This window comes from Fundulus heteroclitus, chromosome 7 (genome assembly GCF_011125445.2).
Source record: "Fundulus heteroclitus isolate FHET01 chromosome 7, MU-UCD_Fhet_4.1, whole genome shotgun sequence".
NCBI classification, from domain to species: Eukaryota; Metazoa; Chordata; class Actinopteri; order Cyprinodontiformes; family Fundulidae; genus Fundulus; species Fundulus heteroclitus.
In genome coordinates, this window is record NC_046367.1 from 35044144 (window position 1) to 35071408 (window position 27265).

Sequence of the window (27265 nt, forward strand, 5' to 3'; positions counted from 1 at the left end):
GAGAAAGTTGAATTATTCCAACCAATCTCATGAATTCCATACTGCAGTGGCCATTTTTACAATTAATGCCAGAAGTTCACACTGTAAGTCTAACAAAATTGCTGGAAGTTGCTCCCAAAGTCAGTCACTTTCCCAACAGAAAGTTTAAGAAGTTGTATTAAATCCACTGATCTTTAGTTTAGGTTTCTCACCCACCAATGTTAGGGTTATGGCACGTTCACACCAAATGGGTTTTGGGCATCAGGGGCTTCTGCTTTACACACAAGGTCAACGATGAACGCGCCTTTAGGAGTTTTGAGAGGTCCTGCGACGCATTTTTCAGATTTTAAGCATCTGAGCGTCCGAAGAGGCAGACACTAGAGTAGGAAAATCTGAACTTTTGCAGCTGGATGAGGAGCATCAACCAATCAGAGAGACCCTGTTACGTGAAGTAGTGACAAATTTTCTAACGGGCTTGAAGGACCACGGAAAGCCGGGAAGTCGACAATGGAGCATAAACTTATTGCCGCTGTTTGTGCTTATCCTATTTTCTATAATCAGTCAAGCTGTCACGACAGAGAATAGTAATAGAACGGACTTTGACTGGAAGAGGATTAGTGAGGAAGTTGTGATCTCGGGTAAGCTATCAAAACTGTTACCACAATAAATATTTTCCTGCATTTGAGGAAGAGAACAGGGAAGCTCCTCCCAATGTGCGTCAGACGAGTCTGTCCACACTTTGCTGACTCTCTGCACAAGCGTCCAAGTTGAGGCGTTGGACGTCTGTTTGACGTTCAACTCGCATTTGGTCTGAACGCACCATTAGGGTTTAGTATCAGGGGAGGGGATGAACCAAAGGTATTAAATTAAGTTAAGGTGTTAAACCCACCACCCTTAGGTTTCCAAAATATATCCAACTTTTCTGGTGCGAACTTCTGGCATTGATTGTAAACAAGCCTGTCACGATAATTAATAAATCAATTAATCGCACAATACATTTTAATGACATTTTAACTAAAATAAGCTTTATAATTTGCGTATGTGTGCTTGCTTCCCCCCCCCCCCCTTGTGTTTCCCGCTCCTCTCTCTGAGACTGGATAAGAGGTTTTCAGTATGGAGCATCAGTGTCCGCTCACCTCTTACTTCTCATTTCCTCAGTTTAAGTGGAGTTAAATATTGTCTCTGGTAGGCACATGTTCAAAGTTTAGCATGAGAGCCTCGTGAGGGAGAGCCAGAGAAACGCTAGTTGAAAAGAAAATTGAAGAAAAGATAAAAAGTTAATTTGTGTCAAAGCCCGAACACAGCAGCTGCAGTGTGGGAGTTTTTTGGATTTAAGCCAAATGACAGCGGCCAACCAGCTGATCTACCTGAGGCAGTATTTCGAGAGGATATACTTACGTTATTATGCCATTATCATATTGTTTGAAAAAGGACTCCAAATGACAATATTATGCTTTATTGCGATTTATCGTCCAGCAAATGTTAACGTGAAAGGCCTGATTTTAATGATGGTGGAGCCCTGCGACAGCAGTGGGATACCTCTCACCAACCTTGATCAAAAAAATCCAACATGTTTGCGTTTTTTTTTAACAAAACCTGGTGATAGCTGCAGTCAAAAACAAGACAAAATGAAACATCCATCCATCCATTTTCTGTCACGCTCATCCCTTGTGGGTTCGCAAGGGGTTGCTGGTGCATATCTCCAGCATTCAATGGGCGAGAGGTACTATAAAATCTACTGTTGAGAGTTTGAAAGTGCAACATAGACGTACTGTATATTTATAGTAAGCTTGTTTAAATGAGTAGTTTTTCCTTTGTTTATGTAATGTTTCTAGGTTTCTAGGTGATTTTGTGCATATGTATTAATTGGTTTTATTTTTGTAACCAGGTTGTAGTGTTTTTGCAGATTTCTGCCCAGGTCCCCCTTGAAAATGAGATCTAGATCTCAACGGGGTTTACCTGGTTAAATAAAGGGGAAAAAAAATCTTATACTAAAATTAGTTCAAAAAGACTATTTTGATCTAAACGGTCCCATTTGATTTGAATTTATACTTTACAGAAATCCAGGAACCCTATGCAGTGGTGGTGCTTTTGGAGAAGGACTTGATTGTGGTGGATCTGACTCAAAGCAAGTAGGTGTTACAAAGTGAGAGAATGGTACCTTCTTTTTGTCTTTTCTTTCTTTTTGACACAGGAGATGAAAACATATCACCTCGCAGGAAACTAGAATATTTACAGTCAGTTTAAAAATCTGGTTTTGACACATTATTTACCAGAATAAATTTTAAACAGCATAAATGTTTAAACAAAAGCTAAGCTTTAAAACAAAGGAAATATCGGTCTTCCTTTCAGACAGGTCAGTCAGTCCATCTATCAAATTATTTTCAAGCAAATTTCTTGGTTCGTTCGAAACACTTCTTATTTGACCTTTCCTAATCTTGAAAAAGAGATTGTTAATCTCATAGGTGACGTCCCTGGTTAAATAAAGGTTTAATGAAAAGTACAAAAATAAGATAAGAATCATTGTGAATGTGGCCCCAGATGTTATAATCCAAAGTCTCTGGTTTCAAGGTGAAAATTCAACCACCTGGGTTAATTAACCTCTGAAGGGTGATATGAAGATAAAAGCTGCTGATGAAAAATGTTAACAGATTAACACCTAAACCCTCAGAGTACATTTGAATAGTAGATCAACACTTGGGTATAAATTAGCTTGCTCAGTAAATTAGATTTCATAATTACAGCAGTCGGATCTAAATGTCTCCTGATGGCTGTAGTGGTAGCACACCCAGATTGTATTGCACATTCCCATTGATCAGCACTAAATTGAGTTTAAGCTGACACACAATTCTGCTGTTCGGTTTTCACTGTAGGTGTTTCGTTGTTGACACATTCTAACGCATGTTTATTGGTAATGTCTTTATTTATTATGAAGGAATACGATGAAGTAAAATATGATCTAAATGATTTTCCACCGTTTATAAAATGCTTTGAAAATGTAAATTAAAATCGCCTTTATGCTTGTTTTTTTTATTCCATTGACCTTTTAGAATGACATACACATAATAGCGACTGCTGATTTCTATCTTTTTGATTTCATTGCACTTACTGCTTTATTTTCTGTTAGTTTAATATCATAATATGACATCTATAACCCTTGTGTCTTGCAGCTTTCCTGTGTTTGAGAACCCATATCCCATGGACATCCATGAGTCTCCTGTTACCTGCACAGCTTATTTCGCAGATTGTCCACCAGACATTATCCCCATTCTCTACTCAATAGGAGCTAAACACAAGAAGACTGGGTATAGTCAGAAGGTGCAGGCTTATTATTGAAAATGTACATTTAAAAATATATCTATATTGTGGCTTGTTTATTTGTTGCTTTGTAAAAACTAGCATTGACATTACATCACTCCCTGTTTAAAGATATCACCCTGAACTAACATCAGACATACTGCCTCTGCAGAATTTATGGCTTCTTTTTAGTTTCTTACACTGTTTATGCTTTCTCTGACTTTATTTTTCATTAATAGCTGACTCTCTGATACTAAAAACAGCTTACTTTAAAAATTAATCCCTCAGTGACAGCTTACACACTAAAAAGTAAATGGTCAAGCAACTGAAAGGAAAAGTTTAGCTTTTTGTAACCCCAGTCAGAAAATTAAGGTCCTCCATAAGCTTTCTCAGAGCATCTCCTATTATGGGAGATGAATCAAAATGTTAATTTTCATCCATTTAGCTTTTTACCAGGTTAAGTAATACTCATATAAATGTTTCTTTTTTGACATGCAGGAAATCATTTGAATGAAATCAAAGAAAAGGACGTTGCTATGATCTTAGAGTTACCTCATCTATTCTCTTGCAGTTATAGAGAAGAATGGTGTAATGGTGTATGCGTATGCTGTGGAATAATTTGGCTTCTGATTTCTTTGTGTTTCCAGCCTTTCATTTCAAATTCCATTCTAATAACAAGTCAGACAAATTAATTTAGCCTTATAACATAATTGCTATCCAAACTTGAGGAAAGGTGACGGATTATCACTAAGATCCGTGTAATTTTAATCAACCCTGCTTTGGCTCGAAGAGCGAATGCATGCGTTCTTTTGTATTTAATAAAATGGATCTTAGGAACACTGGGGGTCAGCAATGAAAATATGCTGCAAACAGATTTTAAAAATGATTTTTCTCTGTATCAAGGAGTGGCCAATTGCTGGCGGAACGTGGACATTAGGCTCCCACACTTACCCAGAAATCATCATCACAGGGTGAGTCCAAAATACTGACGGATTCATCAAGAATAAGAACCCTTCAGGGGTGTATGGTAGGCCACGTCACAAGTAAATAAATCTAAATGAATAAGTTAATATACCCCTATTATATGTAATGATTTAATATTGTATTTATTTTACGTGTGTGAACTGGGTCAATGCCAAGCTCAGGAGAAACAGCGATACCCTCAGTGCTTTTTACAGGGCTGACAGACACGTTAACTTCTTAGGCTCTCACACAGGGTGGTCCTTGCTTTTGAATGTCAGCCGAGTCGAGTCTTTGATGCCGATATGGAGATATTTTCTGTGAAGAGCGCAGCGTGAAAAATCTTAAAATCTCAGATCGTGGCAAAATTATGCCTCAGAGGAACCTCAGAATTACATTTTTTACTTCTCATCCAAGAGAATAAAAATAGCTTCGCCGCAGTCATACAGACATCTGCAGTTTACAAAATATTACTTTTAACGAGGTTAGTATTAGCAGTGGTAACTGCTGAAGTGCCTTTAGTAAAATTGCGGTGCTGGAGTACAAAATGAGAGCTTAAGATTCACATTTGCTGAAAGATTTCTCATCCGCTCAAAGACAAATAACAGTTTTATTCTCCTTGTTTTTTATGCAGGCATGCTGATGGCTCAATAAAGTTTTGGGATGCATCTGCGTGTAAGTCCCTTCTCTAGCAATTTCCTTGTCATTTCGGAAGCACTTGTGAAATATTGTTTTGAGATCATCTCTGGTTCTTTGTGACACACCACAATATGAGTTCCCCAGTGAGTCACTTCCATTTTGCCACAGGCTTGAAAGAAAGGACACCAAGGCAAATTAATAGCACTCTCATGATAGGGAAAGCTGCACAGCTAATTAGTCACATTGCCTAGAGTCATATCAAAGCTATTAACAGAAACAGACATAAAATAGCATATGAAAATGGGGTCTCGCCGAAAAGAGAGAAAAAAAAAATTCAATGTGTTCTCCAAATTTGTTTTAAAAGTCACGCTACAGATGTTGTACAAGCTGAAGACCTCCAAAGTGTTTGAGAAGCCGAAGCTAGGGGAGGGCCGGGGTGCTGACCTGGGGGAGGAAGACCCCTTTGCTGTTCAGATGGTTAGCTGGTGCCCTCATAGTCGCATCTTCTGTGTGGTCGGCATCTCGGCTCACATTATTCTGTATCGCTTCAGCAAATACGACGCCAACACTCAGACAGTGGTGAGTAAGAACGCGGATCCGAATGAGCATGATCACAAACTGTTGATTTTGTGCCCTGCAGAAGTTTTAAGTCTAATGCATGTTTCGCATCACCTCAGATTCCTGAAATGACTGGCTTTAATTAAAGCCGGTAGGTGGGTTCTGTAGATTCATTCATATTTCTGCACCACTTTCCTTCCCAGTCCTTAGAAGTGCGCTTGCAGTGTGAGCCTGAGGATATTATCACTCCCTCTGAGAATGAGAACAATCCCTGCTTCTCAGAGCCGGGCTCCCACTCACCCCAACCCCACCACCAGTACCCCGTTAGCCCTGGCAGCAGAACGCCGGACGGCGCCAAAGACAGCACCCCCTTTCTCAAGTAAGACCTTGGCTCACAAACATCAGATAATTCCTGACGTGAATGGAATATTTATTAAAAACAGCTCGGTCAAAAAAAAAGAAAGTTTGAATGATCTGTGGGTAGAGCGTTAGGAGAGTTGAACCAAACACAAAGCGTCGGTACATAGACTCACCTTTAAAGTTAATTCCAGTGGATTTAGCTGCATTTTCATTACTACACCGATGCTTTTCCAGTGTCTTTTTGTTAAATGCAAGGATAGAAATTCAGACCACCATATCAACTGAAAAGTTTTAAAAGCAGAAGTAAATAAATAAGCTTTGAGTGTAACAAAGCCTGTCCATATCTGCCTTAAATCTGTTTTAGGGTGAAGGACAAAACGGTTCGGGTCCCTCCTGGCTATCAGTCAGACCTGGTCATCCAGCTGCTGTGGGTAGATGGTGAGCCACCACAGCAAATCACAAGTCTGGACATCAATTCTGCATATGGCCTGTAAGTGTTCAGATTAAATCTGTCTGTTTGCTGGTCTATCCATCCTTCTTCAAAACTAAGTTTGTCTTTATGCGAATAGAAAGATAATACAACCTAAAACATCAATGATTTTAGAAACAAGTATTGGGTGCAAATGTTTGATTGTTTGGTGGATTGTCTATTGTTTACGAAGGGTCAACATGATGCACACGGGTTAAAATGTATACAACTACTAAAAAAGCTTCCTCAAGTATTTTTAGCATTCACAGATGCTCTGTGATGATTTTCGAAGCATATTTTACCAATCTTCTTTTCAGAAATGCTAGAGCTCCTTTAGATTTGCTCATTTCCTTCCACAGAAATGGACTCTCAGAAAACATTCTATACATTTTTAATAGGATTGAGGTCAGGCCCGTTCCACAAGCTTAATGGTAACCCGTTTATAGATTACAAACCAGTTGTGATGTTCGTTTGAAATCTTTATCTAGTGGGAACACCGAGTTACGTTTCAACCTTCTAGCTGTTGATTTGAGGCGATGTTGGAAACAATGAGGGAGCTCCTCAGCCTTGTTTATTTAACCTACTTTGTAGAGTGCATTTATGTGTATATATAGATGTTGCCGGAAGTAATTTAGAGGCTACAAAAAGTGTGTGGGTAAGATGCAACTTAGTAAAACAAATTGATATGAATGGTTTTGTAAGCATTTATTTTGGACCGTATGTTTGGCCCTGTGATTCAATTCAATTCAATTCAATTTTATTTATATAGCGCCAAATCATGAAACATGTCATCTCAAGGCACTTTACAAAGTCAAGTTCAATCATATTATACAGATTGGGTCAGATTATACAGATTGGTCAAAAATGTCCTATATAAGGAAACCAGTTGATTGCATCAAAGTCCCGACAAGCAGCATTCACTCCTGGGGAACCGTAGAGCCACAGGAAGAGTCATCTGCATTGTACATGGCTTTGCTGCAATCCCTCATACTGAGCAAGCATGAAGCGACAGTGGGAAGAAAAACCACCCATTAACGGGAAAAAAAAACCTCCGGCAGAACCGGGCTCAGTATGAACGGTCATCTGCCTCGACCGACTGGGGTTACAGAAGACAGAACAGAGACACAACAAGAGAAACAAAAAAGCACAGAAGCACACATTGATCTAGTAATCTGTTCTACATTAGATGGTAGTAGCGGGTGAGCCGTCTTCTCTGGATGATGTCACAGTTAACAGAACGCCAGACCAGGTGTACCTACTATGAAGAGAAAAGAGAGAGAACAGAAAGTTAAAGCAGAAATGACAACACATAATGCATAATTGAAGAACAGTAGAACTCAATATAGTGAGAAAATTAGAGTGATCATGAGAGAAAATCCTCAATCCTTCGTCCTAAGAACCGGTAATGTAGCATGGTGATTGGTCATTTGACACAGAAAAAAATAATTATTGAAATGCGTAATTCAAAGCCCCTAACTGACAGTATAGTGACTGCAAGTAAGGTTTTTAGTGAAAAAGTAAAGAGTCTTATTGAGTTGCACATTTTCTAAGCAGTAGAATACTAAAGGGATGGAGTTTGACACTACAATTAAACCACATTCGCATAGCAATACCACTATAATCTAATATTCCTGTGTTATAGCTTTATCCTGATGATTCACAACACCGTTTACTTTTCGGGGGCTGAAATAAGACAATTGCATCTTGGTTTTCAAATTCCACGAAGAAGGGAAAGCTTAACGATGGCTAAACCCTAAACCTCCAGTAAACACATTGCCTTTCAACCACACATGGCGTTGTGTATGCATAGCCCTGCCCATCTGTCTGCTAGTTTCTGCCCTTTCACTGGGCTGCTCTCAGCGCATATAGGAGGGTTTTTATGTATTTTGGTTATTCAAGGCTGTATGAGGTTCTAAATGGCATAAAATAAGCATCAGTAGGAGCAGTTAGCACATTTGAATATTCAGGAACTGAATTAGCAATAACCTAGAAATGTTATTTATGCAGCACACTGCTCTGACACACTGGTGGATGATGAAGATAAGGTTAGCATATAATGTTGTTGTTTTTTTAAGGCAATTTAATTGTTTGCATTTTAAAAGCTATAGTTTTTCAAATAGTTTGCATTTTAGCTTGCTAGAGAAAAACATATTTTGTGGACAGGGCTGTAATAAAGAATGTGAATGTGTGTACACAGCAGCAGTAGCAGCAGTACACCCCCTTCCTGTTTCCTTTTAAGAAGACTTAATGGCTTTTCTTTGAATAGAACCTCGGTTGTCAAAAACCAATAAAGTCACAGCTCAGTTTAAAAAGCTCCATGTGGTTCAAGGCCATTGCTTGTTTTTGAATTTCTCATTTGAAGCTTTCCACAACTGGAAAATAGCTGGCAGAGATTGATTTATTTTGTTGTCTTCAGCTGGCATTTTGTCATGAACGTGAACTCTCTTTCTTTGACCTACACAAAAAAGAGACAGGAGCTCTTTACTTTTCTTGATTAAATATTTCAGCTTCATTTGTACGGAGTGAAGTAGAGGAAGTTCAAATTTGATTTATTATAAAAAAATAATAGTCAAAGGACATAACTTTTTTTTTTTTTTTTCCTATCATTACTAAAGTTGAAAAGCAGATGCAAGGTTGTCACCTGTGTACACAATTGCAGCAACAGTAGCAAAAAAATACCTTACCTGTACCATTAACTATACAAAACTCATTGCAGAGTGTTTATGCAGACCTTAAATAAAACAATCCTTTCAAGACAAACACATCATCTTCACATCCAATATATGGAATAAAATTTTGTCACAATTCAGTTCAAAACTGTTTATCCCAATATGATCATATTTAGTTACATCCAATCTATTTGAGTCAAATTATGATACATCACAGCAAATTTGCTTGACCATATAATGCCAGTGGGTTAAAATGAATCTATCAAGAGAAGTGCAGACCATTGCATCCAGTGTTTGATTTTGCCTCAGTCCTTCATCCCAAGAAAGTATATAATGACTAATCCCTTCAGCAGAACCAAACTCAGTAATGGTAGTGATTTGCCTCAACCATCTAGGGCTTGTCAGCCATATAAAACAAGCACACAGAAGGAAAAAAACACAAAAGCCCTCAGCCAGGAATACTTTTCCATGGGAAAATAGAAGTAGAATACTGTGCACTGGTTTTGTCAGTGGTTCTGTCTAGAAAGAGGACACAGGCAAACACAGCAGAATGCTGCGTATTGGAAAGAAAAACATGAGGAGCGCACAAAGGTGCAGCTCTGTCAGTAACTCCATCCAGGAAAGAAGCACATCTGGAAACAGAAGCACTGGGCGAGCAGGGATTTATTTGGAAAAGAAAGACGGAGAAAATACAAAAAAGTTGTTAGCAATTATGGCTGCAACTGCTGCACAAAAGAGTGGTAAGAGGTAACGAGGAAAAGTGGTTAGTGTGTCCTCCAGCAGCCTGAAGCTATAGAAGGATAACTATGCAGATACCACAGGGAACCCTAAATCAATCAAACTATGATTCTTTTTTTTTTTTTTAAGTTTGAAGCCTAGTTTTATAAGTGGTCTGTGTGCCTGACTGGCAGGCATACATTTTATTCACATGAGATAAACCTGATAACGGAAAGGTCTTCCTTTTAATACATGGAGTTTTACTCTCATAACTGTGACATTTGAACTGAGACAAGCAAGAAGAACAAAGACTGACTTTTAGAAAACATTAAATGTGCCTCTTACAGAAAATAAAAAATATTGTCTCATCCTTTTTTCTTTTTTTCTTTTTTTTTAACAAGGACAAATTAAGACTATTGAGTTTCTCTTGATCAGTCATGCCTGAAGCTCCAGAGCCAGGGGGCAACAGGTGGCTGTGGATCTTCTGGGAAATCTGGCATTAATATTGAAATCACAGCAGCGCCAGCGGTGTGAGATAAAGACAGGCTTTTGTTGTCAGTAATTGCATTAAAATGTCAAAGTTAATTTCACAGTGTTTGAAAGCGCTTCATGTCCCACCTTCAAAGTCAGTGAGAGGAACCTTGTCAAAAAGTCTAAATATGTTTTTGATGTTGTCCTTCCTTTGTGTGTGTTTGTGCATCCAGGTTGGCATTTGGGAACTGTAACGGGCTCGCGGTGGTTGACTACATACAAAAAACTGTTATATTGTGTATTTCGACTGTGGACCTATACGGAGCCACCGACCCTTACCAGCGCCTTACCCGTTCCCCCCGTAGGAACAGGCAGTCCACCTCAGGTAGCACACACAAGCACACCTGTCTTGCTGCCTAAACCTGCTCACTGATGCACTTAGCAAGCGCCTAAACAATGAAGTGACAACAAAACAGTCCACACCACTTTAGGTCTGAATCTTCTAATCTTCTGTCCTCTCTATTTTTTTTTTCTTCTGTTGCTTTTCCTCTTTCACATCTGTCTCAAATGAATCTGTTCCCATTTTAAAGATTTAAAGGCTCTGGCATGCAAATCTGACGCATTTTAGATGAATATAAAAAAACAACATGATGAGATGAAAAAAAAACAAAAAAAAAACCCATTAGGTCAGTGGTTGATTTATTCCCGTTAAATAAAACAGCTCATACGTCTGAGCTAATAGAAATGGAAGTAAAAAGGAGTACTGTATCTGATCCTAAATATTTGTGTTTTCTGCAAGTTAAGATGAAAATGTATCTGATATATCTGATTTTTAATATAGAGTTTACTTTTTTAAGGATGTCGTAATCAGGATTATTTCTTTGTCCCCAATGCTGATCTGAGTTATTTAAGATCACGTATTTGGTGATACCAGGTTATTGTACAACATCACAAAGAAGTGAACAAAATCATTGGCATATAGAGTCATATTCAACAAATTAGACTATTATTGAAAAATTCATATACTTCAGTAACTCAATTCGCAAAGTGAAACAAGTCATGTGGATTAATTACACAAAGACTGATGTTTTCAAGCCTTTATATCTAGTAATTAGGATGATTTCCAAATACAGCTTATAAAAACCCAACGTTTAAGGTTATAATATTACATCATACCAATAAAAACATAACATCTTTAATACAGAAATATGATCTTAATGAGAAATATGTTAAAGGATTTTGTTTTCACAAGGTTCCTTTAATCTGACTAACGAGCCTAATCTGAATCCATATTCTTATTTATTCAATATGACTATTTATGCTTGAAACCCTGCTGCTTAAATCTGTGGTAACATAACATTTTCCCATAATAGCTTGATCTATATTAATATTGAGATTATGTAACACTTAACACACTAACCAATGAAATGTAAGAGACTAAACTCTCCCCTATCAGAGATATATACTTTCAACACATGGTTAAATTATTTAGAAAGCTACTATAATGTTCTAACAATATGCCACCTAAAACTACCATTTTCTGTTTGCTTCTGAAGATATACCTTTCTGGACACCTACAAAGATAAATCATTTTAAAAGCATGGCCTCGTAAAACACAGTTGCAATGTTTGGGATCAGATCCAGATAAATCATTAATTTAGAAAGTGCCTTATTACTAAATAAAGGCTTATAGAAAGCCAGAGATGACTTCTTAGTATCACATGTGCCCCAAAACAGTGATAGCAGTTGTTTGGAACTTGTTAATGGCAAATTTCACAATTGAATAAAACAAAAACATCCAAACCAGTGGAATATGGACTTGTTTTGACATAAAAAGCCTCCATTGAACAATAAATTTCTTCTTTACCTCTTCCCTTCTTTCCTGTCACACACAACCACAGCAAACAAAATATGTTTAACACAATGTTATGATGTGCATGTTAGCAAGTTATGTGTCATCTAACATTGACATGTAATGTGCATGTTGTCATTTGGTTTCTCTGTTTGCTCTGTTTTAAGTCCTGCTTGAGCGTAGATCTGTAGTCAAAAGCCACAGAGGTCGTTGTGTACTTCCTAACCCCTGCCTCCCTTTTCTCTGCTTCTTACCTCGGCTGGCGATGGCCTCTGAACCATATTATTTATACCTTAATGCGCTGTAGTTATTTTTAACACCAGCAGCAAGAGTGGAGCGTTTTGTGAAAACAAAAACACCATTAATAACCATTGGCCTAAAACTAGCAACAGCCTGACATTATTCAGCAATTTAACAGTCCCCTTTGTGAAAACTAGTCTCAGATAATTTACAGGTTCTTAGAGATAGGGCTTTGGAGACTATTCTAAAAGCTGAGAATAAATTTGAAGGTGTAGGAGTCCATTGTCCAACAAATGCTGTTTTACAAGGTCTGATAATTGACTCTAGCAAACAGATTTATGTGGAGGGTGAGAAACCAAAATAGAAATCCAGATTTTTCTGTTCCACAGATGTTCATATAGGTCAAATGCATTTTCTGTGCTGAAGTCGATGCAAAATAAATATTAACAGAATGAAAAAATCTTTATTGAAAAGCTAGGCCTCATAAAGGGCCGCCTGCTCCTCTGACCAAACCGTCTTTATAAAAGTTTTGTTTTGTCTTTCACAACACACTTTTAGCTGTTATCACCGTTTATCCATTTCTGTAAACTACGCTGTGTGCATTCATATAATGCTAAAAGAAAATTTGATACATTTAGATGGTGTTTTACTAAACCATATATGTTTAATGTTTTTTTGTGTTTAGGCATGGGCTGGGACCAGATTCTCAAAATGTGATAACCTTGCGTAAAACTGCCACTCTATCACAGTATTTGCACAAACATATTACATAAAAATGTAAAAGATCATCAAATTACTTTTATTTTACCAACAAATATTTTTGTTTTTTGCTGCTAATTGAATAATAAAACACATTGATTACTGGATAAATGTGTTTTCTGCTAAAATAAATGTCTGCTGTGTTAGTTTTTAGACATAGAATTAAACAAAAATATAAATATCAATTTCTCATTCAGATTGTTAAAGAGCTCACTGCTCTGTGAAAATAGCCAGCTTGCAGTTGGCTTGTTAACAGATATGCTATTCATTGCTTGTCAGCTGTAGTTTCAAAACAATGTTGCATTAAACTCCATTTAATTTCTGCACTGTGGCTGAATGTTTTCTGCAACCATTATTTACCCGAACAAAGGAACTTTTTGCTGAATTCAAGCAAATTACAATTTACCTGTAAACCAATACCCGTTTGAACAGTTCTAGGGGGTTCTAGCAAATAACTCCATTTCAATATTATTATCGGGGGTTTGTTTGTTTTTGGGATTTTTCGCTTTTGACTAAAATAATGTGAAAAAAATATGTGAAGCTTAGTGTAGCCAGAATGCAATCATCATACAGATTCCTCAATTATGTTAATGTATATTTGTAATAATAATAATAATAATAATAATAATAATAATAATAATAATAATAATAATAATGAAAATAATAATAATAAAATGTTTAATATGAAACAAATATAAACCGTGTTCCCACAAAATGCAGTTTTCCAAAGAGGATTTCATTTATTGGGCAAAAAACCTATTCAAGCTAACCCATGGAGGCCCAATGTGAAAATGCAATGTCCCCTTAATTCACAAATTAATTTTGAGCAACATGATTTTTTTATAGTTCATTCCACTAGCCACACACCTGATTACTTCCTGACTAGTAGAATTAAGAAATATCCAACCTAGAACCTAACATGAAGCTTGCTAACAGATCTAAAAAAAAGTAACAACACATGCACAGATCTAAGGAGCTTATGAATACATAACTGTGACATCAGAATGGAAAGGGTTGAAAAGCCATTTCTACAGCTTTGGGACTCTGGAGAACCACAGTAAAAGCTAATATCCACAAATGGCTATTTATGGGTAATTATCCTGGGAAGCGGTTGGCTCACCAAAATTACTCCACAACCACATGGGCCACTCGTCCAGGAGGCCACAAAAGATCCCAGAGCCACATCTGAAACTGATAAAGCTTTGACTCAGATATTAACTGAGACAAAGCTAATGTCCATGTTTGACTGATAAGAAAGAAACTGGGCACGTTGGTATCATAAGAAAGTTTCAAGGCTAGAACAACTATTAACCAGAAACAACCCAAAGGCCCGTCTCATCGTTATCTTCTTTTTACCCCCCGTCCCCGTCCCCCCCCAACATCCACCACCCTACACCTCCCCCAATCCCACCCTCCGCCCTACCTGGGGGTGGTTGAGTCAAAGTCTGCCTTTAAATATGGTTGAGATAATTTGGCTTGGCCTCATGTTAGCGGTTTGTGGCTGAATTAAAACAATGCTGAAAGAAAAGGGGACCAAAATTCTTCCAGAGTGATACAAAGACCAGTAATCATAAATACTTGATTGGAGTTGTCATGACAAAAGATGGTATTGGGTTAATCCCTTCTTTAGATAATGCCAGATTGGTGATATAGCAATTCTCCCCTTAATAAATAAAATCTTAATTTGAAAACTGCAATTTGTGTTTACTCAGATTAACTTTATATGATATTAAAAGAGCTGATCAGATTAAATGAAACAGAAAGAATCTGTAAGGGGTCAATTACCGTTTTGTAGCACTATATCTTCAAAAATAAAAACAATCCCAAGGAATACAATTTCCTGTAAAGCTATGCATTTAGCGGGTTACCTCACATGTATATGCTAAAGTAACGTGATTTATTATAACTGTGGTTACCTACTCATTACGGAGGTAAAGTCTAGCCGCTAAGTGCAATGATTTTACTCACCAAGCAATTAGCTTTCCCAAGAACAGATTTATTTTATGTCGCTCTCTCAGTAATGATATGTCTCCTGCTAACACAGTGGTTTTTGAGCAAATTACCAATCAGCATCAGCATTTCTGGGGTTTGCCGGAGCCGCCGGTATATCTTGTCTGTCCTCCCCTGACACTAACTCAGTTGCTGCTTGCTCTCACTTTCTTTTCCACTCTAAGCCTGTGTGTTCTTCTCTCCCCCCCCCTCCCTCCCCCGCCTGCCCCTGCCTGTCTCTCTAAAAATATGTTTTCTCCCTCTTGACATCACTCCTTTATCTTCTCTCCTTCCGCCATTTCTCACCCTACTCGCAATGCTATCACTCCCTTGCTCTCTTCCCTCCGTCCTATCTCATGTCTTGTCTTGAAACTCTTCCCACACCTCTCACTCCTTTTCCCTTCATTCCCTCTCCTCCTCCTCAACCTCTTCCTCCTCCCACCTCTTGGTGACTCTGTGGCTGCTGATGTGGGCATGTGGGGCCTGCCTGACAGAGCATTGCATGCGCGGCCTGTCTAACTTTTATTCAGATTCAAAGAAAAGGATCCGTACATCCTATCAGAGTAAGTCGGGCCTTCCTACAGTAAAGGCTGGAGTGAAAGGACTCCGTGAATGTGTGTGAGCTGAGCGGTTGGGTGGTTGAGTGTTTTGTGGGTTTATAGTGAAGAGAACAGGCATATGAATGGATTTGGATGCATTTTACATCAACAAGTCGTATAAATTATTGAAAACGTATTTAAGCATCGTAGCAAATAAAATAAATAAATAAAAGGAATATAACCTGACTCCCGCCAGATGGATGTAGTTCCGCCGAGCTCCAGAGCTACGTCTATCTGGCGAGAGTGAGGTTAAAAAAAATATGCAGTGGCTTGTAAAAGTATCCTCGAACCTTTTGTGGCATTACAACCAAAAACTTTATTGCATTTTCTTGGGTGTTAATTATTTGATAGACAAGTACAACGTAGCGTATAATTGTGAAGTGGAAGGAAAATGAAGCTTGGCTTTCAATAAAAATCTGAAAAGTGTGATGTGCGCTTGTATTTACCTCTAAGAAAAATTGTTCGGATAACCATCTTCATTGGGGGGGTTGTCTCTAATCTGTCAGTGCGTGACGTAAAGTCAACGCACTGACAGATTCTCCCACCTGAGCTGTACCTCTCTGCAGCTCCTTCAGAGATATCATGAGCCTCTCACCTGCTACGTTGAAAGATGTTCTTGTAATTTCCACTAATAAACTTCAACAAATTCAAAACAAGCAGCAGTATTTATACTGAGATAAGAAAAACACAGAGGTGGCACTATTTTCTAATTAGTTAATGGGCAATTTGCTGCACTGGATTTTATTTTGGGATATCTGAATAAAGACCACTGAATAATGCATGCTAAAAATGCATGCCACATTTCAGATTTTCATTTGGGAAAATTTCTGGAAACAATTTACAGCTAAGGCCAAACTTATTCACATCCCAATACTATTGAGTTAACCAATGTGTTTCTTGTGATTGGAAGTAATATTAAGATCGGGTGATGGTGCAGCTAGAGTCCCAACTTGAATTTGATCAGAGCTAAAGATTTCTTGGTTATTGAAGAAGGTATAAATAGTGTAAATAAAATCAGAAATGTGTGTTTTCAGAGTCAGTACCCCTCTTCCATAGTTTTTTTTTTTATGTTTTTGTCTGAGAGATGCCCGTCTCATTTTTCATCACTAACCAGGTCATTGGTTGAATGAAAATAACTTTGGGCTTAACCATGTCATTCCATTTCACTTCATAAAGGTATGCTACTTCCTGTAGAATAAAATAAAAAAAAAATCCTAAGGAAATGCAATTATGTTTTAGGTTGTAACGTAGCAAAAGGTGAAAATGATGAAGGGATATAAATATTTGTACAAGTCAGTACTGTCAGTTTCAGTCATATCTACACTATGTTCTGTGCAAGAATGGAGAGACACTATTTATTAAAGGCAAGTTTTAAATATTTGAAGATTTTTGTAATGTATATTTTAACTAAAATATATTTTGTTGGGTGAAAAAGGCTTTGTTACTGCACTGGACCTTGAAATGAACAAATATAATTTGTTCCTTATGGGATGTGGTCTGAAATAACTTCTTGATGCCTTACTTCAGTAAAGGTTCAGTCAGACTGTCAAGTGTTCAGACATTCAAGAAGATTAAATTAGAAATCAGACGGTTGGTTAGAACTTTTGACAGAGTAGAAAGTAATTAAATCATTGAAACTTTGTGATGACTCTGTGAGGCTGTTAATGAGCCCACGGCGAAACACCCAACACTCACAGTAAGAAGTTCAGGGTGCAGTTGTATGAACAGATGTGGATTTAATTTATATTTTGTTATTCTTTTTAACAAGAGAAATGACTGCATTTTGACCTGTGCTTGCTGCATGCTATCAGATTTGAGATGATTTTGATTGGACTTGTGTTTGGTTTGTGTTTTGACTGTTTGTCTATGTCACTTTAAAGTGTGATTTGCACTACTTGCTTTAGATGCTAGATTATAATCACATTTACATCACAAGTAATTTTACTGGACCAGAAATTAGCTCCATATTTTAATCCGAATGTAGTGCAGGTCCCACTGGCAATCAGCTACTCTGCTCCTAGTGGACATAATAAGAGTAAATAATTTTTTTTTTTCACAACACAAAGATTTTAATGTAATTTATTCTAGATAATTATATGAGTAATTACTAATACACCCCCTTCTATGTTTACTTGCATCGAAGTGTGAAACCATGTTTACAGTGAAAGATGTAGAAAAATCCAGTCTTTAATCTGAGCACATTTATTCATATGGGGGGTTGGGGATTCCACATTCAGAAATAATTGCTTGTAACAAAATCACAGCAAAACTATTGGCACCCCAGTTATTAAGGCCTCATTGCTGCTTCCTAGTCCGATACACTGCCGCCCGACTCTGTTGCGTAAATTTCATCACCAACCGGACATCCGCATGCTGCACCAATTTTTGTTAACATGTTGGCTATACATGCCAACAGTAGTCTGTGTCAGAGCATGGAACCAAACACATAGCAGATAACCAAAAACAAACAAACAAACAAAAAACAGGATCAGATCATAATCAGAATAAAAAAAAAGATTGCTTTTAAGAACTACAGTGTGTGGAGGGGGGGAGACAGCTATTTTCACAGTGTGAATAATTTATCTCTCAGGGGCAGCAAGGATACAGACACTACATTGATATTCTGGTCAGAAATTAAAAAAAAAAAATCTTTGCAGTTATTTGCTTTTTCTCCTTTGTGTTGACAGTGAATGAACAAATGCATTATCAGATTATATAATATCACTGACTTGGCAGCAATCTGTCATCCTGAGCAAGCATGTGGCAACAGTAGAAAGGAACAACTCTTAGGCTACTTTCACTCTGCAGGTCTTTATGCTCAGTTCCAATTTTTTGCTGAAATCAGATTTTTTTTAAGTGGCCGTTCATACTATTATTAAATGCAGCGGCTAAATGTGGATGTGTAGTGAGAGACAGGAAAGTGACGTGAAAAACAGATAAAATGCAACATGATCATTCTGACTGTGGACGCTTTGAAAAAAATCTGATACGTATTTAAATTAGTACCATATGTGGATGTGGCACAAATCGGATATTTTGGGGGGATGAAAAGATCAGAAACGGGCCGTTCACACAGCCATGAAAAAGACGGATGTGGGTCGCATATGGGCAAAAAGATCTGATTTGGTTTGTATATCTCTGCAGTGTGAACATATTCGTAGAAACTCTGATTAACTTCAAAACAGTACATAAACATAGGTCTTAATTTCATTTATTTACGTGGGGTTGCTCAGGGTACCTATAATGAGCCACATTATAGGTACCTTAAAGTGCCAGTGATTTTGTTAAAAATTATTTCTGAACATGTTTTTTTTTTTTTTTTACTGCACTCAAATCACAAATAGGATTTTTCTATAACATTTCAGTGTGAGATTTGGTTATAGCAATAAAAGGTTAATTTACTTCAAGGCTTTCCCCCACACTTATAATAGAGGTAGCATTAAATAATTATAAATATCTACTTTGAAGGTTTTGCGTGGCTGATACGCATTTCTGATTCATCTCTATGCATAAAATGGTAAAAGAAAATTTGACTGAGAGCGTCTTTTCTTTTCCTCCTCTCGGCTGTCATTGGCTGCGGCAGGCCTTACTGAACTCACTGACAACCAGCAGTCCATAGACATGGAAAGAAGCAAGTCACCCACTTCAGGTAACCTACCCATACATACCTACACGCACGCACATACCCGCACTGGCCTCTTCCAAATCCTTGCTTGTTGTTTGCATCTGTTTTACTGCTAGCCCTGTGAAACTATGCTGGGTCGCTGTTGACTTTTAACTTGTATTACAGCCCTCTGTAACCTAACCCATCACATGAGTATCTTCACTTGAGGAGCATGGCAGCTGTTTAAAATGGCAGCTCACGTTCTGTGGCGTTAGCTGGAAGTCTTTGATTAAAAAGTCTCAAAGGTGATGAAAGCGGAGGAGAATATCTGATGTGGTTTTCCAAAGCTGCCAGGTGTTATTTTCTTTTCGTCTTTTAATTCAACAGAATTATGTTTTCACAACGGTAGGAAAGAACCAAAACTGCCCCCAATCAACCTCACTTTCTATGTGAATCTTTGACTTTCATTTAACTTCTAAAGTTGATTAAAAAAAAAACATCTGGCAGCTGTGATTATGATCAAGTTTGTTCTTTGAGCTGTTTTACTCATATTCGTCATATCATTCCAAAACTCTTCTCATCTTCTGTCAATTAAATGTTTAGTATCAGAGAAAAAGCTCCAGCACGTATAATGAAAGAGGCTTTCCTGCTGAGAGGATAATTGTGCAAAAAAGCATATAACGTAGCGGTTGTGTGTGTGTCTGTGTGCTTCTGGGTGTGGTCCTATTCATTATGGTGTTTTTTGCATCAGTAATATAATGTATGGAAAAGATGGGTCAAAGCACTGACAGGAGCTACTGAATGTTTTTTGCAGGATGGAAGCTCGATTAAAATAGTTGATGGTTTGATTGCAGTTTGTTGGGTTTTGCATGTTGCAAAAAAAAAAAAAAAACAGTTGAATGCATTGTGGAATTGCTTTTGTATCAGTCATAACGAGACACTATTTCAGCAGATCCAGGAGTAAAAGGTCAGAATGATTTTGTCATTGTATGCGACTGTGCTAAAGAGAATAACAGGCTGGCTTAATTGGTTAAAACAGGTATTTTGTATTTCTAAATATTTTTTTTGTTGACCAGCTATAACATTATGACCCCCTTGAAAGTGAATTAACACTGTTGATCCTGAGAAAAACAAGATTATACAATTTAATCCACTTAGACATTATGTTTTATATATCTTATAAGAACCATGTTTTATCAGTTCTCTTGATTTAAAATGATTACTGTCAATCAGACAAGAAAGATGACAAAGAATATGACGAAGTTCAGTTGGGGTGTTCTCAAGCAGGAGAGTATGTGAAACAGATGAGCAGGGATGAGAATGAGTATTGGGAAATATAATACAAAGTACTGTGATGATACCTGGCTAAGTGATGTGTCCTCATAAAATCTATTTTTGAGAACCTGTTTCAGCAGCGATGCTACTTCTTTGGACTTGAAACTAATTTCTGTCAAAATGGGAAAGTTCTTCTAATATATGCCTTGATGGCCAATTTATTCAAGTCAGATTCATCTTCATGAGTTGAGGAACAATTTAAGAAAATCTTTCCACATCTTAGGAAATTGCACTCAATTTCTCAAACCTTTCAACACATGGTGGGCAATTTGAAACTTTGGCTCTCTGTGTGAAGTTATGTCTTAGGAACGAATAAGTGAAGTGGAGGATGTTTAGGACTAAAAGTGTAGCATCCCTTAAATAAGAGAGAGTTGCAGTAAAGCACAGTTTGCTCTCCCAATACAGGTAAGCTAAAGTTGAGCTCTGTGTGACAGGATTTCGGCGTTGTACGTGAATGGGGAGATGCGAAAAGCTGTGTTTAGTGCAAATTGTCAATGCATTTTACTTTGAGGTAAAATGTTGTTTTTGGGGGAATTGTGTCATCATGGAGAATTCCCTTTATTTTGAAAAATGTAGTATTTTGACAGGGTTTAAACCATCAGGACCACAGCTGCTGCCCTCCTGCCCAGCTGTCAACACTTCATCTTTGCACCTGTCCAAACAGATGATGACCCTGCTTGGCTCTGCGGCATGTTGCTTTGTTGGGTTCTATCCTCGCTCACCCCACAGATCTGAGCCTTTAAATCACTTTAAAAGAGGCCACTCACCTGACACAATTTGCCACAGGAAAACCTCAGCTTCCTTTCACTCTGCTGCCCTCAGAGAGCTAAGGGTACACAGATGCTTCCTCGAAAGGAATCTTCTAGTTAGCTCTGTAAGCTCTCTTTTAGGTAGAGGGTTAGTGCGGTGAAAGGTTCTTCCTCATCTAAAGTTGCGGCCGGTTACAAAACGGCAGGCCCTAGGGGGTTATCATTGAAAAAATGAGCTGGCATCAACCCTGGCAGCAGTGTTAGACTGGTCAGCCACCAACTGGAAGGATGTCAGCTCAGTACAACCTGTTGAATTGTCCTTCATGCTTCATAGTGTCCTCTAGTAAGACATGGAACTCCATATTATCCTAAGGTGCTCATCAGCATGCACATGTGTTTATGATGAATAAAAGTGTTGCATGCGTTGAATAATAATGTTGTGACGAGCCATGTGGATGAGACTGAGGCTTTGTGCGCATGTAGCTGGGTCTTTACAAAACTGAAAATCTCCCCCACAGCGTTTTTTTTTTTTCAAATAATATTGCACAAATATGCCACAGAGCGTTGTTTTAAACATGCCAAATGCAACGGGGCAGTGTGCCGCAAAGCTAAGACCTTTGTCAGCCAGTCCAAATCCTTTAAAGCAACCATGTGGTCCAATCCTATTGGGGTAGAGTTGGTGTAAAACAGCTCACCCCAAAGCCCTCTTTTTCCTTTGTGCCTCAACATATTGGAACGGTTGGGCTTGTAAAAACAAACTAGCAAAAAGCATCTCACTCAACGTAAAAATCAGCACCTCTCTGGCTATGTTCACACTGCAGGGAAATGCAACCCAAATCCAATTTTTTTTCCCATATGCCGTCTTTTTCTAACCTGACTCTAGCCAGATTGATGTCGCTCCGCCTAGCTTCACTCACATCCATCTAGGACCTCTCCCATAGAAAGTGATTTCTCCAACCAATTTTATTGTCCAGCTAATCAGGACGCAGGGTTGGAGTTTCATAGATGTGACGTAGTGGAGAAGCGACTGTTTTGATAGCAATGGCGGTTTGCATCGAGAAAGGAAGCGTTAACATTGATGTTGCTATTTCTTCCGTGTTGTCCAATCTGCCTAATATTGTTTCATTAAAAGAACATCAGAGAACGGCTCTGAAGGCTTTTGTTGGTGGAAACGATGTTTTCGCCCTTCTCCCGACCGGATTTGGCAAATTTTGTTTTCCGGGGCGCGCCCGCGGCGGAGCGGTTAGCGCGAACCATATTAGGAGGCCTTTAGTCCTCGACGCGGTCGGCCCGGGATCGACTCCGACCCGCGGCGCTTTGCCGCCCGTCTTTTCCAGCTCACTATCAATAAAACGCGTGCCACTAGAGCCACAAAACACATTTTAAAAAAAAAGTTATTTTTTCCTGCGTCGCTCTCACAGCGTCATGGGTTGGCTTCGGTGTGAGTGGTTGAAATAACACGTCGATAAAGATGACAGACAAGTGGCTTATCCAATCATATGCAAGGATTTTTGATAAGGCCCAGCCTTCAAAAAAGGCCATTCCTATGGAGAGGTCCCAGATGTATGTGAGTGGAGCTAGGCAGAGCGAAATACATCTGGCTAGAGTCAGGTTAGTCTTTTTCATGGTGCTGTGAAAAGCTCAATTCCGATATCTTCACCTTCCAAAAAGTCAGATTCGTGGCACTTCCATATTTGATAATAATTCGGATACGTATCGGATATTTTTCAAAGCGTCCGCAGTCTGAACGATCATGTCATATTTTATCCATCTTTCCCATCCCTCTCCTGTCTCTCACTACACATCCACACACAGCAGTAGCAGTTAGTGCTCCACAAAAGACCATTAACAGCTGTGCTGCTTTCTTCTTTCCTTATTTAGTCTTGCTATGGTCTTAATATCGTCGGCTCCTATTGCTCAGCAGCTTTCTAAGAATATGTTTTTTGTGTTTAGTTTTTTTTTTTAATAAAACTTTACTGAACACTTCTAGAAACCATTACATTCACCATTACTTTGGTAAACAGTGAGACATTGTGTGATGATTCTTCTGTTATCTGCGCATGCGGGTTGGTTTGCGGTATTCAACCGTTCAGACAGAAGTTTGATGGCAGCCGTATTTGATGGTAGTATAAACAGCCACCTCAAAAAAAATAAAAAAATTCAGCAAAAAATTGGAATTTAACATAAAGACCTGCAGGGTGAACGTAGCCTCTGACTGCATAAATTCTTCCTCCACTGCGTAGTCAGGTCACTATCAGCGGTCGCCACATGACATCAACGCCGCATTATTTGTTGCGGACTGTGATGTGCAGGACCCTAAAACTCTGTTTTCCCATGTACAAGTGCAAAGACAAAAGCAGGGCTTTCTCAAATCTCCACTTTGGTTGGAGTTTTCAGAAATAATCGTTTTTACTGATGTAAATCTGAGTTTATGCGTGGATAAAAGGCCCAAATGCATAAAAATGTATCTGTTTCCCAACATATCCAGCTATGTATGGACAAGGCCTGAGTGAAGACACATTTTGACCTAGCTTACACTTCAGTTGCCCGTGAAAGTTCAACAACTAGAAGGCAGTTTTATTATTATTTAGCTCAAAACAAACTGAAGGTATCATTTATAATCAAACTGATAAATGGAGAACAATTACCAAGCCTCAAAACACTACAGTCTGTCTCAGGAGTGCCCCTTGGGCAGCTGCAATATGAATATGAAGCAGTGCATGTTAAAGGCTTACTGAGAAACAAACAATAGAAGCATATTGGCAGAGGTTAAGTCATCTGCCAATTGAATGTTTGGCAGTTTGATCTCAGCCAGCCCACTCCATGTCTCAAAGGTGTCCAGCTGGAGGAAAGAAAAACCCTGAAATTTCTTGATTAGTGTAAAAAAAAGAAAGAAAAAAGACCATGAAATGTTTACCCTTTTGATTCTCAAGCACACGAGGAGCTGTAAGGAAGGAATTAACATTACTAAACTTAGTTTATTAAGGCTTTTACTAGGTTACCAAAAAAAAATCGCCTTTGTGTGTGTTTTTTGGAGGTCTGATGGAGGTTGGCACCAGACTTCATTTCCACTGTCAAAATTAAAACGAGTCAATAATTGTGACCGCTCTGAAATGCAGTGTTTATATTCTATTTAAGCAACCCCCATAATAACAGTTCATCGTATTTTCTGTTGAGCCACTGGTTTATTTCCGTGTGAGATATCATGCAGAATACATATCACCTGTTTTCACATGTGTGCTCACCAGCCTTGCCTTCTGTTAAGATCACTGGGACGAAATTAGACGACTAGGACAAGATGTTCTTTTCTTTTGTGGTGGGACGTCTTTCAGAGCCGTTGTGTCGTCCAGGTCGTGGGCATTCACTCTTATAAAAAGGCTCGTCGTGGGTTAATTAAAGACATAAAAGATTAGACGATTTGTGTAGAGGTGGATAAAAAAAATAGCACGGGTATATCTACAACAGGACACTGTGCGAACAAATATGATTCACATTTTGCCCGTGGGGAAGCAAATGCAGAGTGGTGACGCAGATAAAGATCGTTTTACAGCTTTTGAATTGTAAGATGGAAATTGAGATTATGGTCTCAATAATTTTTTTTCTTTCTTTTTTTTCCCCCTGACATCTTAATACCTGTTCCATATTAATTGGGGAGGGATAAAAAAAAAAAAAAACCCTACTCTGGAACATGCTATTTACGCAGTAATATTAGACAGCCCAGCTGTGCTCTGCTTGGCAGATAGCGAGTTTGTGGCTTGTTTTCTCTGGGTGAATGCACACTGCCACCCTTCTCTGTGGCCATTAGATGCTGTCTGTCTGCCCCTGGCACGCCAGGTTTGCTGTGTCTGCTCAAAGCCATATACACACTGCAGACAGCTTATTAAGCAAGTCAGCAATTGTCCCTATTCACCCCGTGTGTCAGTAACTGCAAGCATAATTGTACTGATTCCTCCTTTACAAATCTTCAACTCCCTTTTCTGACATTTTTCCTATCTTCTATTATCATTAGATGCAGTAATTGGCCTGTCTGCTGACGGAAAGTCGTCTCCCTCCACACCCTATGCCACAGTTTCAAGCCACAAGTAGCCTCGGCAGGGCTTAGTTGATGCACAAAGACAAGGTGGCACATGATTGATGAGAACCTGACCCAGCAGGATAAATTTAGCACAGGCACTTCAGGTGTAGTGCGATCTAAAACTTCCAAGCAGTTAATTGTGAAAAACCACAGACCACAAAATACTAGAACAAGACTACAAGAAGAAATTACACTGACTACTTATTTTGATGAAACGCAACAATCAATTTTCGTCAAGTGATTGATAATACCACTGTTGCAAAGTTATAACTAATTACATTACGAGGCACATTGCTATGGAAAAGGTTGATAAATAAACCTATGAGAAAATATACACTTTATTTGCCAAGAATGAATCACATTGTGACAATTATTTCACGAGGAGTATATTTTTTAATCCATCTTCACCTTGTTTTGTTTTTTTGCCATGGTTTGGTTTTTGTATAGGACAATTTCAAAGTAAAAAACAACAACAACACTAATCTGAGATTTTCTATTGCTTCAAAAGAAGAAAATACCCTTAATAGAAATGACGAGAGAAAAAAAAAAGTCCAGTCTGAAGACAATGTTATTTATATAAAGGAATGATGTTTGTACTGCTAAATTCAATTGAACATTTTTAATTAATTTGAAAACATTCATCCATTTTGAACAAAACAGTGCCCTTGAAAATATCAAGTTTCATAAAACCAAAAATTTAAAAGACATTTTTCTTGTTTTGCAAAGAGTACAACAAAAGATGGGTATTCAAGTTAGATAAGCCTTTATGCAAACATAAAATCAACCCAGAGAAGATTGCTGTCCCTAATTCAAAAATAGATTATGAAATATTACAGTTTGTATGACACTCTCAATTCTAGGTAGTACCTTGTAGCATTTGTATGGGTTCCTGGCACCATATGTAAAGCTAATCATACAGCAGATTATGAATTTTTAACAAATACACCAATGACATTCTAAAAACATGCTGTTATATAACCAATGGGCTTACCTTTACTTAGTTTTATACAAAATACATTTAGCATTGCATATCTAAAAAAGGACTTGGTGTCATATTTGATTTGCATGTGATGTGGTGTGTTTTAAAAAGCAGCTACATGTCAAAATGGCATCCAGGGGAATGATAGAAGCATTGTTGAAAATAAATGTTAAGTATTGCACTTTTTAAGCACAAACTACTTTTTTAAAAAACAGTTATTCTGAGTTGGAGGTCTGCAAAAATACTCCCTCTTATGATAACAGACTGTCAGTCTAAATGCAACGCGAAGAATTTCACATGCTTACGTCCATTATAAAACAAGTTCTCCCTTTCTCAGAACATTTATTTGAAGTTCTTGATTTGTTTTATATGCTTGTTTGTTTGAGAATAAAATGTGATACTCTTTTTCACACCCAATAAAAATGTATTTATGTTTCAGACTCAGGCAGATTTTATTGTCATTAAACTGAACCTTCTCAAAGTACATCTGAGCAAAGTTTTGTTGCAAGGCTCTGAGTAAAAGCAGAGATAAAAGAGAAACAATTAATTATGCGCACAATACATAAAAAAATATAAAGTTAGTGGTGGGATTGAGTGTTTAGTAAATATTACATTATCTATATTGGCAAAAATGGGGGTATATAGTTTAATTTTCTTCATTTGCAGACATCCAGATCAAGTATTTCAGGGGTCTTAATTATTTTTCAATGGTGTAAATATATATATGTCACTCTCATTATACTGTCATACATTTTATTTCATGTAGTTTTACAGTTGCTGAATTACTAATTAATATGGTCAGTGTGATCCTGATCCTGTCAGCAGTGCAAATCTTTCTGTCATTGTTTCCACGGGTTCCAGTCATTCATGCTTTTTGCAGTCTAAAGGATTTTAGACATCAGGATAGCAAACGTAAGTACAGCAGGGAGATAGCAGAAGTGTCTATGCATTAAATTGGACTAAAA

General features: G+C 38.0%; 1 protein-coding gene across 12 annotated transcripts in view; it reads left to right on the forward strand.

Annotated features, from left to right (window-relative positions):
- Positions 1-27265, forward strand: part of stxbp5l (syntaxin binding protein 5-like) — a 206221-nt gene that overhangs the window by 145349 nt on the left and 33607 nt on the right. For 7 of the 12 annotated variants that reach the window (XM_036139550.1, XM_036139553.1, XM_036139551.1 and 4 more), the window contains exons 11-20: positions 2039-2111; positions 3150-3297; positions 4180-4247; positions 4871-4911; positions 5240-5454; positions 5637-5812; positions 6158-6283; positions 10353-10504; positions 15454-15522; positions 19142-19207. In XM_036139550.1, coding sequence (XP_035995443.1) covers positions 2039-2111; positions 3150-3297; positions 4180-4247; positions 4871-4911; positions 5240-5454; positions 5637-5812; positions 6158-6283; positions 10353-10504; positions 15454-15522; positions 19142-19207 — 1134 coding nt within the window. The remainder of the gene's footprint in view (positions 1-2038; positions 2112-3149; positions 3298-4179; positions 4248-4870; positions 4912-5239; positions 5455-5636; positions 5813-6157; positions 6284-10352; positions 10505-15453; positions 15523-19141; positions 19208-27265) is intronic. The other 5 variants (XM_036139552.1, XM_036139556.1, XM_036139557.1 and 2 more) reach the window with 1 other exon arrangement.